General features: G+C 49.9%; 1 protein-coding gene across 1 annotated transcript in view; it reads left to right on the forward strand.

Moving 5' to 3' along the window:
- VPS13C (vacuolar protein sorting 13 homolog C) overlaps positions 1–14,545 on the forward strand; it is a 992,635-nt gene that overhangs the window by 898,443 nt on the left and 79,647 nt on the right. Inside the window, exons 73-74 of the mRNA XM_030188422.1 lie at positions 5,014–5,095; positions 13,023–13,136. Coding sequence (XP_030044282.1) covers positions 5,014–5,095; positions 13,023–13,136 — 196 coding nt within the window. The remainder of the gene's footprint in view (positions 1–5,013; positions 5,096–13,022; positions 13,137–14,545) is intronic.

Consider the following 14,545-nt stretch of genomic DNA (forward strand, 5'->3'; position numbering starts at 1 on the left):
AACTTCTCCCCCAAGCAGCATTCCTTTCGCAGAGACCGCCGTCCCGGAGGTGCTCCCTCCGGTCCTCCCCTAGGGTCTCGTACCCAATGACGGGGCCTTGGTCCACGCCCCAGTGCAGATTGGAGGACGGCTGTCCTCGTTTCTGGGCGAGTGGCCCACAATAACTTCAGACGCTTGGGTGCTGGAAGTCATCAGAGACGGCTACAAGCTAGAGTTCTGCCGACCCTTAAGAGACGGGTTTGTACTCTCTCCCTGCAAGTCTCCGGTCAAAGCTGTGGCAGTGCAGCAGACCTTGTACAATCTGATCCGCCTGGGTGCGGTCGTTCCGGTGCCAGAAAATCAGCTTGGCAAGGGACGTTACTCCATTTACTTTGTGGTACCAAAGAAAGGAGGTTCTGTCCGGCCTATCCTCGACCTCAAAGGGGTCAATCAGGCACTTTCGCATGGAGACCCTCCGCTCTGTTATAGCGGCAGTGAAGGCAGGAGAGTTCCTGGCATCCTTGGACATCAAGGAAGCGTACTTGCATATTCCCATCTGGCCTCCTCATCAACGCTTTCTGCGTTTTGCAGTACTGGGCCGACACTTCCAGTTCAGAGCCCTCCCGTTCGGGTTGGCTACTGCTCCGCGGACCTTCCCCAAAGTAATGGTGGTCATCGCGGCCTTCCTGAGGAAGGAAGGAGTACAGTCCATCCTTATCTGGACGACTGGTTGATCCGAGCCCCCTCTTATGCAGAGTGCGGCAAAGCTGTGAACCGGGTGGTTGCTCTTTTGAGCTCCCTGGGGTGGATCATCAACTGGGAGAAAAGCCAGCTGCGCCCAACTCAGTCCCTGGAGTATCTGGGAGTTCGATTCGACACCCAAGTGGGCAGTGTTCCTGCCAGACAATCGGATTGTCAAGCTTCAGGCTCAGATGGACCAGTTCCTAGTAGCCTCTCCTCTTCGGGCTTGGGACTATGTGCAGCTGTTGGGCTCTATGACGGCCACGATGGAAGTAGTGCCCTGGGCCAGGGCTCATATGAGACCACTACAACACTCTCTGCTGCAGCGCTGGACTCCGATGTCGGAGGATTATGCTGTGCGCCTTCCCTTGGACCCAGCAGTGCGCAAGGCGCTGAGCTGGTGGACGCAGACAGACAAGTTGTCTGCAGGAATGCCTCTGGTGACCCCGGAGTGGATTGTTGTCACGACGGACGCCTCTTTGTCGGGCTGGGGAGCCCACTGCTTGGGAAGGACAGCGCAGGGGCTCTGGTCTCCTGCAGAGGTAAAGTGGTCTATCAACCTCCTGGAACTCAGAGCCATTCGGTTGGCGCTTTTGGAGTTCATCCCGGTACTGGCGTTGAAGCCTGTACGGGTCCTGTTGGACAATGCCACGGCTGTGGCCTATGTCAACCGCCAGGGAGGTACCAAGAGCGCCCCTCTAGCCAAGGAGGCCATGAATCTATGCCAGTGGGCGGAAGCGAACCTGGAACAGCTGTCAGCGGCCCACATTGCCGGAGTCATGAATGTCAAGGCGGACTTTCTCAGTCGCAATGCTTTGGAGCCCGGAGAGTGGCAGCTATCTGCTCGGGCGTTCTTGGACATCACGAAGCGCTGGGGCCAGCCGAGCCTAGATCTGATGGCGTCATCGGCCAATTGCCAAGTGCCGCGCTTTTTCAGCAGAGGATGGGACCCTCGATCCCTGGGAGTAGATGCTCTTCTCCAACAGTGGCCGACACAAGAGCTTCTCTATGTGTTCCCGCCCTGGCCCATGTTGGGCAGGGTGCTAGACCGGGTGGCAAAGCATCCGGGACGGATAATCCTGGTGGGTCCGGATTGGCCCAGACGTCCCTGGTATGCGGTCTTGATCAGGCTCTCAGTGGGCGAACCTCTGCGACTGCCAGTGGAGCAGGGCCTGTTACATCAGGGTCCCGTGGTGATGGAGGATCCCTCCCCCTTTGGTCTTACGACCTGGCTATTGAGCGGCAGAGTCTGAGGAAGAAGGGCTTCTCAGACAAGGTCATCGCCACTCTGCTGAGAGCGAGGAAGCGCTCTACTTCTACTGCTTACGCCAGGGTTTGGCGTACCTTTGCAGTGTGGTGTGAAGCAGGTTCACTTTCTCCATTTACTGCTCCAATTTCTTCAGTGCTGGCGTTCCTGCAAGAAGGTCTGGAGAAAGGCCTGTCGCTCAGTTCCCTGAAAGTCCAGGTAGCGGCCCTGGCTTGCTTCAGGGGCCGCCTGAAGGGTGCTTCCCTGGCTTCGCAGCCAGATGTGGTGCGTTTCCTCAAGGGAGTTAATCACCTGCGCCCTCCTCTGCACTCAGTGGTGCCTGCGTGGAATCTCAACCTGGTGCTAAGAGCCTTGCAAAAGCCACCTTTTGAACCCTTGTCGAGGGCATCTCTGAAAGACCTGACGTTGAAAGCAGTCCTTTTGGTGGCTATCACTTCAGCCAGAAGAGTTTCCGAGCTCCAGGCACTCTCTTGTCGAGAGCCTTTTCTGCAGTTCACTGAGGCAGGAGTGACTATTCGCACAGTGCCTTCCTTCCTACCCAAGATTGTTTCTCGCTTCCATGTGAGTCAGCAGCTCTGTCTCCCTTCCTTTCGTAGGGAGGACTACCCAGAGGAATACTCTGCTCTCAAATATCTGGATGTGAGATGGGTCATCATCAGATACTTGGAAGTGACCAATGATTTCCGGAAATCGGATCATCTGTTTGTCCTGTTTGCAGGTCCTCGTAAGGGTCTGCAGGCTGCTAAGCCTACAGTGGCAAGATGGGTCAAGGAAGCCATTGCAGCGGCTTATGTGGCCGCGGGGAAGGTGCCGCCTATTCAGTTGAAGGCCCACTCCACTAGAGCTCAGGCGGCCTTGATGGCAGAGGCCGGGTCCGTCTCCTTGGAAGAGATTTGCAAGGCGGCAACTTGGGCGTCGGCCCATACCTTCTCCAGACATTACCGCTTGACTGTGGCTGCTCGGGCGGAGGCCCGGTTTGGAGCTTCAGTGTTGCGGTCAGGGATTTCAATGTCCCGCCCTGGGTGAGTACTGCTTCGGTACATCCCACCAGTCTATGGATTGATCAGCATGATGATATGGAAGGTAAAATTATGTATCATACCTGATAATTTTCTTTCCATTAATCATAGCTGATCAATCCATAGCCCCTCCCAGATATCTGTACTGTTTATATTCTGGTTGAATTTTAGGTTCAAGTTTAGTCTTCAGTTACTTCAGGAGGACTTCGTGTTCAAGTTTTTTCACTTGGATTCTTCAAGAGTTGAGACGGGTTTGTGTTACAGTGTGCTGCTGCATTCCTCTCCCCTCCGTTTTACGGGGCTGGATTGAGACTTATATTCTGCCGGCACTCCCTCCCGCTTCGTGCGGCTGTAGGGCAGCTTTGTACCCCTCCCGCTTCGGCGGTGTTAGGGTCAGTCAGCTCCTCCCGCGGTTGCGGTTGCAGGATAAGCCAGATCCCCCCACATCGGCGGGGTGGTGTCCCTCCCCCGCTCCGCGGGGATGAGCTGGACGGATTCCCCTCCCCCACTTGTGTGGGGATGAGCTGGGTTAATTCCCCTCCCCCGTTTCGGCGGTGGTGAGCTGGGCAGAGTGTCCCTTTGTGGGTGTAATTCTCTAAGTGCTGAGTCCTGCGGATGGAGCTTTGATATCGACATACTGAGGAGTTTCCGGCAGCACATGACCACATATAGGGAGGCAAAGTTTGCTCTCTATCTCCACCTGCTGGTAGATGGACACAACCCACCAGTCTATGGATTGATCAGCTATGATTAATGGAAAGAAAATTATCAGGTATGATACATAATTTTACCTTAGTTTATTGCCTCTCTGGACTGATAAAGGATCCTGTTGATTTGTGTGTTGGGTCTGTGATTGTTTCCTGGGAACTGTGGGACCACTGGAAGTGTGGCCCCAGTAAGCTAGAAATCACTGGGGGTAATTTGAGAGTGGGAGACTCATCCAGTTTGTGGGAGGAGAGTGCTAGTGTAGAGTACAAGCAGCAGGTGCAAGCGGACCTGAGCTGTGCTGGGGATAGACCCTCTAAGTGGTCGTGGGTAACTGCAGGCAGGTGGCTAGGCGTTTCGTGACATCATGCTATATAGAATCCGGAGGCATATGACTGATTGGGGGGGTAGAATTAACCTGAGGAGCCTATCTCTACTTCAGGAAGAACGTGAAAGCTTGGCTGTTCAACAAGGCCTTTAATGAAAGAAGTAACTAACTTCTTAGTCTCACACACACAAGGAGTGACACAGGCTGCTCATACTGCAGCAGGACATGTTTATCCACTCCTACCCTAACTAAAATAACATTTAATCACTTCTCTGACCTCATGTACAACTTTCTTTTTGTCACCTTATTTCTAACTCCTTTTACTCTTACCTATCTGTATGTTCCATCTTTGCTTATACCCTACGCTGACTATTAAAATGTTCTATTACGTATTGTGTTGACATTGTAAGTAGTATACTATGCCATACTTTGTATTGTTATTTGAATATTTTTACTGCTGGAATTATCTATTGCTTATGCTTGATTTATTCTACAATGCCTTGAGTGATTTTTTTTCCAAAAGGTGGTAAATAAATCCTGATAAAATAAATAAAGGTGTTCAGGGAAAGGCACAGTGAGACAGTGAGAGTCATGCAGCTGCCAAAGGCCTCCCCAGACATGCGTCCTTGCCTCCCCAAGCTAGTTAATAGTGGCTCGACTGCCCCCATTGTGGGGTTGGCTATGAAAGCCTCACAGTCAATTAGGAAAGGGAAAAACTGGAAGTCTGCTAGAAGGAGCTGAATTTTCAGCCATGAGTGATTCATTCTTGCCAGTCCCCTCATCAAATAGCCCCAGCTGGTAATAGTTAACCAATAAGTTTTACTCTTTAGTCCATTTAACTGTTTAATATAAGTTAAAGGTTTGTTTGTTTTTTTAACAAATGCTTGGTAATAAAATGAAAGTAATGCTTCAAATAGCAAAACAAACATGCTGCACAGTATTTTTTTTTCATCTTGCTATTTACTTTCCATTAGACTTGCTTGTTTTGAAGTGAGATATCGGTTCTACAAGAGACATCAGCTGATGAAGATTGTTATTAGGCATTACAGTGAGCAAGTAAGTACTGTATTCTAAAACACTCTTATGTTCAGAAATAGTCTGGATGACTCTGAATAGAGGCACACACACATGTCATGTGACCTGTGTTGCATGTTGTCAGAGAAATCTCTGGAGAATTTTCCATGGAAAGCTCTGGTGCATACACTGTTAGAATTGATTCTTATTTCTGATGCAACACTCAGCATACCTTTGCTGTTTTGTTTTACTGTCTCATTATGTCCCGGCTCGATCTCTTCATTTGTCCACTCCAACACCAGATGATTGTCCCCACCTTTCAATATATTGTACATGCTAGAATCAGACATGCCGCTTTTTCTGTACAAGGCGGTAACTTCGACTTGACACACATAGGTGATTACCGCACGGTTAACGCAAGACACCTTACTGCTAAGTCAATGGCTTGTGGTAAGGTCTGAGACCCAAAATGGGCACGCGCCAATTTTTATTTTGCCGCACATCCGTTTTTGGCAAAATTTTAAAAAGGCCTTTTTTACAGGCGCGCTGAAAAATGGATCTGCGTGCACCCAAAACACGTGCTTACACTAGCGCAGCCCATTTTTCAGCGCACCTTAGTAAAAGGACCCCTGTGTTTGAACTAAGATAGTTAAAGTTGCACCTGACAAGAGCCTCTTGTTTCTCTTGCTGCTGCCACAGGGGTTATATTATTTGGGACTTTCCCACAAAATGTGGTGTCTGGAAATGGCATTACTAAAGTAACCAGTATTCATAACCAATCGCAGCTTGCCATGTCATCCTTTTCATTAAAGCCCACATATAATCATAAAATGTAACTTTTTTAAAATTCCTGATTAGTATAAAACTGCACTAACATACAGTACCATACAGTGTATGTTTTTATCAATTTTGCCTCTTTAAAAAAATGAGACTAGAAAACTTTCAAATCCTTTTATTTTCTACTTAATCCAGGCTATTTCATCAATAGCTTGTGTCTCATTCCATTGTTTTATCATTTGTCATATCACCTTTTCTAATCAACTTAGCCGAAATACTCTGCTGGAATTTCTTAAGACAAATTATATTTGTTGGACTCTATATAGAATTATCATTTGTTCCAGAATCAGGTGCAGAAACATCCCATTAAAAACGCAAGTAACACATGATTTGACCAAATTAAAGGGGATATTTAAACATTAAAAACAATGGGGTCCTTTTACTAAGCTGCAGCAAAAGTTGCCTTAGTGCACCCTTACATGGGTCTTGCTTGCACACTAAGGCCATTTTTCCTGCAGCTGGAAAATGGCAGATTTTCTTTTCTCAATTAATGGCCATTCTTTTATGTTGCCATTAGTGAGTGGCCAATAACAGAAAGTAGCGCATGTGCACTTACTTCCACCCATTTTCTAGGTAGTAAGGACTTGCACGTTAATCCTGGCCTAATTAGTTAGCGCACAGTAATGTAAATGTGCTTCCATATCATCATGCTGATCAATCCATAGACTGGTGGGTTGTGTCCATCTACCAGCAGGTGGAGATAGAGAGCAAACTTTTGCCTCCCTATATGTGGTCATGTGCTGCCGGAAACTCCTCAGTATGTTCTCTATCTCAGCAGGTGGTGGTCACACACAGCAGCAGCTCTGGCTAGGCCTCCAAGCCTAATTTTTAGGTTTTGTTGAGTGCCTGGGGTTGAGGGCTCTTCTTGAGCAAGTGCAAACCTGGTGGTGCCAGGTCCCTCCTTTTCTCCCCCCCTCCCGCTGGCTCCGTTTAAAAAAAAAAAAAAAAAATTTTGGACGTCCTTAAGGGCGTTTATTTCGACGTTTATTTAAACGTTTATTGCAGCTACTCACTGGGACACCAGGTCGTTACAGCTCGGAGCGGAAAGCAGGTAATTTTACCTTTTTGTAGCGGGCAGGGGGTTCCCCGATTGATCTCCATGTGGCTGATGGCGTCGGAGGGCGAGGGCGCAAAGAATCACTCCCCGGACCGCGTGTGCACGTCTAGCGGGGATGCGGGGGTTTTACAGTCTGATTCGCCCTTGTTGGGTGTCAGTTTGGAGGCCGGTCAGTGTCCCGGTTCTTCCTCCAGTGCGGCGGTTTTTCCTGCCATAAACGCCCATCCCCCGCTGCTCGCCTCCGCCATCTTGGCCGGCCACGCTGCTCGGACGGCTTCTTCTTGGGCCGCCCTTGAGGTGGGAGAAGTTAATGCCATGGCCGCCCTTCATTTGGGCGACGGCAGAAAAGCGGCTAAAGTTAAGCGCCGTTCTTCCCGCGCGGCTCCTTCGCGGAGTGTCGCGCCGGACGCCATCTTGGATGCGCAGCATGTTTCTCCCCCGCTCTTGCGAGCGCCGGTTGAGGGTGCGTCTAGGGCTGTGGCCCAGGCTGCTGAAGTGCACAGTCTGGGGGGTTTCTCCCCCGAGTTTATTTTGCTGCTGCATCAGGCCTTCCTTATGCAAAACGCTGCCCCTGCTCCCTTGTCCGATAAAGGGATTGAGGCCCCCGGAAGTAAACGCCCTCGGGTGGATTTCCAGGCCTTAGAGGACTCTGTCTCCTCTGATGTAGATGAGGGCAGCGTATCTGAGTTCTCCCAACGGTCCTTTGGGGATTCCTTGGAGGAGACGGATTCCCGCTCGGATGGAGCGGATGACCCCTCTGCAGCACGGATCTTTCGCTCAGAGGATTTGCCCAACCTGTTAGTGCAGGCCATGAGCATTTTGAAGATTTCCTCTCCAGAGGACGTCTCTCCCTCAGCCCCTGTTGGCTCCGCCATTATGCTGGGGACGAAGCGCCCGCCTAGAACCTTCCACGTGCATGATGCCATGCGCACCTTGATTTCGGCTCAATGGGATGTCCCGGAAGCGAGCCTCAAAGTGGCTAGGGCTATGTCCCGCCTCTATCCTTTGCCTGAAAGTGAACGGGAGACCTTTCTTTGGCCTACCGTGGATTCTTTAATCACTGCGGTGACTAAGAAAACGGCGTTGCTGGTGGAAGGTGGCACGGCCCTAAAGGACGCCCAAGACAGAAGATTGGAGGCGGCCTTAAGGTCGTCCTTCGAGGCGGCTGCTTTAAGTTTGCAGGCCTCAGTTTGTGGCTCCTATGTGGCCAGGGCGTGCCTGACGATTGTGCAGCAGGCTTCCCCCTCGGATCCTTCCTTGAGGGCTGACTGGCCGGCCCTGGAATCGGGCCTGGCTTATTTGGCAGACTTACTGTATGATGTCTTGAGAGCCTCGGCTAAAGGTATGGCTCAGACAGTCTCTGCGCGGCGGTGGCTTTGGCTGAAGCATTGGTCTGCTGACCACGCATCTAAGTCCCGCCTGGCTAAGTTGCCTTTTAAAGGCAAGCTGCTCTTTGGGGTCGAGCTGGACAAAATTGTGACCGATCTCGGCACGTCTAAGGGCAAGAGGTTACCAGAGGTCAGGGCTCGGGCCAGTGGTGCTCGCCCTGGTAACTCCAGAGGACGGTTTCAGGAAGCCCGTCGGTACCGCCCGGGCAAGTCGGGCTCCTCTGCCCCCTCTTCCTTCAAAAGGAACTTCTCCCCCAAGCAGCATTCCTTTCGCAGAGACCGCCGTCCCGGAGGTGCGCCCTCCGGTCCTCCCTCAGGGTCTCGTACCCAATGACGGGGCCCTGGTCCATGGCCCAGTGCAGATTGGAGGACGCCTGTCCTCGTTTCTGGGCGAGTGGACCAGGGTAACTTCAGATGCTTGGGTTCTGGAAGTCATCAGAGACGGCTACAAGCTAGAGTTCTGCCGACCCTTAAGAGACGGGTTTGTACTCTCTCCCTGCAAGTCTCCGGTCAAAGCTGTGGCAGTGCAGCAGACCTTGGACAACCTGATACGCCTGGGTGCGGTCGTTCCGGTGCCAGAAAATCAGCTTGGCAAGGGACGTTACTCCATTTACTTTGTGGTACCAAAGAAAGGAGGTTCTGTCCGGCCTATCCTCGACCTCAAAGGGGTCAATCGGGCCTTGAAAGTGCGGCACTTTCGCATGGAGACTCTCCGCTCTGTTATAGCGGCAGTGAAGGCAGGGGAGTTCTTGACTTCCTTGGACTTCAAGGAAGCGTACCTGCATATTCCCATCTGGCCTCCTCATCATCGCTTTCTGCGTTTTGCAGTCCTGGGCCGACATTTCCAGTTCAGAGCCCTCCCTTTCGGGTTGGCTACTGCTCCGCGGACCTTCTCCAAAGTAATGGTGGTCATTGCGGCCTTCCTGCGAAAGGAAGGAGTACAAGTCCATCCTTATCTGGACGACTGGTTGATCCGAGCCCCCTCTTATGCAGAGTGCGGCAAAGCTGTGGACCGGGTGATTGCTCTTTTGAGCTCCCTGGGGTGAATCATCAACTGGGAGAAGAGCCAGCTGCGCCCGACTCAGTCCCTGGAGTATATGGGAGTTCGATTCGACACCCAAGTGGGCAGAGTGTTTCTGCCAGACAATCGGATTGTCAAACTTCAGGCTCAGGTGGACCAGTTCCTAGTAGCCTCTCCTCTTCGGGCTTGGGACTATGTGCAGCTGTTGGGCTCTATGACGGCCACGATGGAAGTAGTGCCCTGGGCCAGGGCTCATATGAGACCACTACAACATTCTCTGCTGCAGCGCTGGACTCCGGTGTCGGAGGATTATGCTGTGCGCCTTCCCTTGGACCCAGCAGTGCGCAAGGCGCTGAGCTGGTGGCTGCAGACAGACAAGTTGTCTGCAGGAATGCCTCTGGTGACCCCGGAGTGGATTGTCGTCACGACGGACGCCTCTTTGTCGGGCTGGGGAGCCCACTGCTTGGGAAGGACAGCGCAGGGGCTCTGGTCTCCTGCAGAGGCAAAGTGGTCTATCAACCTCCTGGAACTCAGAGCCATTCGGTTGGCGCTTTTGGAGTTCATCCCGGTACTGGCGTTGAAGCCTGTACGGGTCCTGTCGGACAATGCCACGGCTGTGGCCTATGTCAACCGCCAGGGAGGTACCAAGAGCGCCCCTCTAGCCAAGGAGGCCATGAATCTATGCCAGTGGGCAGAAGCGAACCTGGAACAGCTGTCAGCGGCCCACATTGCCGGAGTCATGAATGTCAAGGCGGACTTTCTCAGTCGCCATACCTTGGATCCCGGAGAGTGGCAGCTATCTGCTCAGGCGTTCTTGGACATCACGAAGCGCTGGGGCCAGCCGAGCCTAGATCTGATGGCGTCATCGGCCAATTGCCAAGTGCCGCGCTTTTTCAGCAGAGGACGGGACCCTCGATCCCTGGGAGTAGATGCTCTTCTCCAACAGTGGCCGACACAGGAGCTGCTCTATGTGTTCCCGCCCTGGCCCATGTTGGGCAGGGTGCTAGTCCGGGTGGCAAAGCATCCGGGCCGGATAATCCTGGTGGGTCCGGACTGGCCCAGACGTCCCTGGTATGCGGACTTGATCAGGCTCTCAGTGGATGATCCTCTGCGGCTGCCAGTGGAGCAGGGCCTGTTGCATCAGGGTCCCGTGGTGATGGAGGATCCCTCCCCCTTTGGTTTACGGCCTGGCTATTGAGCGGCAGCGTCTGAGAAAGAAGGGCTTCTCAGACAAGGTGATCGCCACTATGCTGAGAGCGAGGAAGCGCTCTACTTCTACGGCTTACGCCAGGGTTTGGCGTACCTTTGCAGCGTGGTGTGAAGCAGGCTCACTTTCTCCCTTCACTGCTCCAATTTCTTCAGTGTTGGCGTTCCTGCAAGAAGGTCTGGAGAAAGGCCTGTCGCTCAGTTCCCTTAAAGTCCAGGTAGCGGCTCTGGCTTGCTTCAGGGGCCGCCTGAAGGGTGCTTCCCTGGCTTCGCAGCCAGATGTGGTGCGCTTTCTCAAGGGAGTTAATCACCTGCGCCCTCCTCTGCACTCAGTGGTGCCTGCGTGGAATCTCAACCTGGTGCTAAGAGCCTTGCAGAAGCCGCCTTTTGAACCCTTGTCAAGGGCATCTCTGAAAGACCTGACGTTGAAAGCAGTCTTTTTGGTGGCTATCACTTCAGCCAGAAGAGTTTCCGAGCTCCAGGCACTCTCTTGTCGAGAGCCCTTTCTGCAGTTCACTGAGGCAGGAGTGTCTATTCGCACAGTGCCTTCCTTCCTGCCCAAGATTGTTTCTCGCTTCCATGTGAGTCAGCAGCTCTGTCTCCCTTCCTTTCGTAGGGAGGACTACCCAGAGGAATACTCTGCTCTCAGATATCTGGATGTGAGACGAGTCATCATCAGATACTTGGAAGTGACCAATGATTTCTGGAAGTCGGATCATCTGTTTGTCCTGTTTGCAGGTCCTCGTAAGGGTCTGCAGGCTGCTAAGCCTACAGTGGCAAGATGGGTCAAGGAAGCCATTGCAGCGGCTTATGTGGCCGCGGGGAAGGTGCCGCCTATCCAGCTGAAGGTTCACTCCACTAGAGCTCAGGCGGCCTCGATGGCAGAGGCCGGGTCCGTCTCCTTGGAAGAGATTTGCAAGGCGGCAACTTGGGCATCGGCCCATACCTTCTCCAGGCATTACCGCTTGACTGTGGCTGCTCGGGCGGAGGCCCGGTTTGGAGCTTCAGTGTTGCGGTCAGGGATTTCTATGTCCCGCCCTGGGTGAGTACTGCTTCGGTACATCCCACCAGTCTATGGATTGATCAGCATGATGATATGGAAGGTAAAATTATGTATCATACCTGATAATTTTCTTTCCATTAATCATAGCTGATCAATCCATAGCCCCTCCCAGATATCTGTATTGTTTATATTCTGGTTGCATTTCAGGTTCAAGTTTAGTCTTCAGTTCCTGTTCAGGAGGACTTCGTGTTCAAGTTTTTCAATGGATTCTTCAAGAGTTGAGACGAATTTGTGTTACAGTGAGCTGCTGCATTCCTCTCCCCTCCGTTTACGGGGCTGGATTGAGACTTAAATTCTGCCGGCGCTCCCTCCCGCTTCGTGCGGCAGTAGGGCAGCTTTGTACCCCTCCCGCTTCGGCGGTGTTAGGGTCAGTCAGCTCCTCCCGCGGTTGCGGTTGCAGGACAAGCCAGATCCCCCCGCATCGGCGGGTGTGGTGTCCCTCCCCCGCTCCGCGGGATGAGCTGGACGGATTCCCCTCCCCCACTTGTGTGGGGATGAGCTGGGTTAATTCCTCTCCCCCGTTTCGGCGGTGGTGAGCTGGGCAGAGTGTCCCTTTGTGGGTGTAATTCTCTAAGTGCTGAGTCCTGCGGATGGAGCTTGGATATCGACATACTGAGGAGTTTCCGGCAGCACATGACCACATATAGGGAGGCAAAAGGATTGCTCTCTATCTCCACCTGCTGGTAGATGGACACAACCCACCAGTCTATGGATTGATCAGCTATGATTAATGGAAAGAAAATTATCAGGTATGATACATAATTTTACCTTATTAGTCCTGAAACGCCTACTCTCTGCCCTGACATGCCCCCTCCATGGAAGAAATTTGAAAATTATTTTGTGGTAAGCCCTTTTAAGCTGCGTTAGGTGTGCTTTAGTGTCTAACACAGTTTAGTAAAAGAGCCCCAATATTATCATTCCTCAAATGAGTTAGAACAGTGGTTCCCAATCCTTGTCCTGGAGGCACCCCAGCCAGTCAGGTTTTCAGGATATCCACAATGAATATTTATGAGAGAGGATTTGCATGCAGTGGAGGCTGTTCATGCATATCTCTCATGAATATTCATTGTGGATATCCTAAAAACCTGATTGGCTGGGGTGCCTACAGGACCAGGTTTGGGAACCACTGAGCTAGAAGTAATATTAAATCCAGCATTTGACTTCAGTTATGTGATGGAAAATCAGCCAGACATTCCAGATACATTCGTCAATTAAAAAAAAAATTTAGTACTTTCAAATGGAGAAAGTGTTTCTGAAGTTTTAATGGATGGTCATCTAAGGTTCAGTGTTCATCAGATGATATGGTTCACTATATTAGGGCACATGTAATAATTTTCTAGCACAAGACTATATACTCACAATGAATATAAGGTTATTTTATAATCATTTTGTTTCAGTTTATAAAGCAGATGTATGTGCTTGTATTGGGTCTTGATGTCCTTGGAAACCCTTTTGGATTAATTAGAGGTCTTTCGGAGGGCGTAGAAGCTTTTTTCTATGAACCTTTCCAGGTACGTTCTCTATATTTAGCTTGTTGATTTGGTCAGCTTGATAAGGCTACAATGACATATTGTGCATAACATAAGATATATCCAAATTAATTGCTGGAATTACATAGCATATCAAACAAATTATATGTGTGTGTATATAAATATGTCTGTGTATCTATACCTATCTAAAAGTTTTGTTTTCAATATTAGGACACTTGTATATGTGTATATATACAATGTTTTTTTAATTATTTTTGAAACACTCTGAATAAGATATTTACTCATTTTTATTTTTGTTGATGGAGGAAAAGAGCCTCTGTCATTGCTGGAGCTTCTGTAGCGTTCGTGAGAACTTTATACCTCCATCCAGCTGCATTCTATCATTGGCTCTTTAAATCCTTCCTTTTTGGTTTATAATTAAATTTTGTTTTTCTTCACTGAAAATTTTCTTATAAATCTCTAATTTCCTGAACAGGTCCTATTCATACCCCATATATTTCAATTTCTGAGCAGGGGAGAGAGAGACATATTTTGACAGGACCAAAATTTCAGCCATAAATGGAACTCTACCACCTCTTATAAAACCAAATCCCAGCCACCCCCATACCTCCCTCTAAACCTTGTCCTAATATACAGTTTATAGAGCCCAATGACATGACCCATCAGGAAGATTAACTTATCAGATAAACACAGTCATCAACTTTGTCCAACAGTCATACAAACCCCCCAACTCTTCTCCCCCATTCCCACACCCCCCTTAGAACAATAAAGTTGTTGCCACATGAGTACCCGATAAAGAGCCAACCCCTATTCTAAATAACAGGGAAGGGCCTGTATTCTTATAGCCCTGATCCCCAATCGACATATATCCAAGGTAACCCAAGTCGTCCGTCACTTTCTAATATAGACATTTTATATATTTAAAAAAAAACTATTAATTGTAAAGTTCCTTGTGTGAATCTGGCTGACTCAAATATTTTAGAGAGAATTTAAAACAATACTCTGAGCTCTATGAGATATTGAGTCCATATAGCCAAAATTTTTTCTTCCATTTAATTGAGGTGCCCACATGTAGCTTTTCCATGAGCATATGATGTAACATATAATGCTAGATCCAGTAAGAAGGAGCCTCTGGGACTGTCCATACTTTCAGAATAGCTTTGTTACCTAATAAAGCTGCCTTATGAATAAGGAGACAATGATTACCCCACTGCAGACAAAAAGCCTCATGGTTATCCAGTAGGAGACCCACTGCTGACAACGGGAAGGAAGAATCCAAGAGATCTTCTAAAAAATAGACCAACCGTTTCCAGAAATGCGTGATAACCAAGAACTCCCAGAAAGCATGAATGAAAGTATTATGAAAGTTAATGCATTTATAACATATTGGAGATTCAATGCTGCCCTCGTAAAAAAATTGGGATTGTGAA

This window comes from Microcaecilia unicolor, chromosome 1 (assembly GCF_901765095.1).
Source record: "Microcaecilia unicolor chromosome 1, aMicUni1.1, whole genome shotgun sequence".
NCBI classification, from domain to species: Eukaryota; Metazoa; Chordata; class Amphibia; order Gymnophiona; family Siphonopidae; genus Microcaecilia; species Microcaecilia unicolor.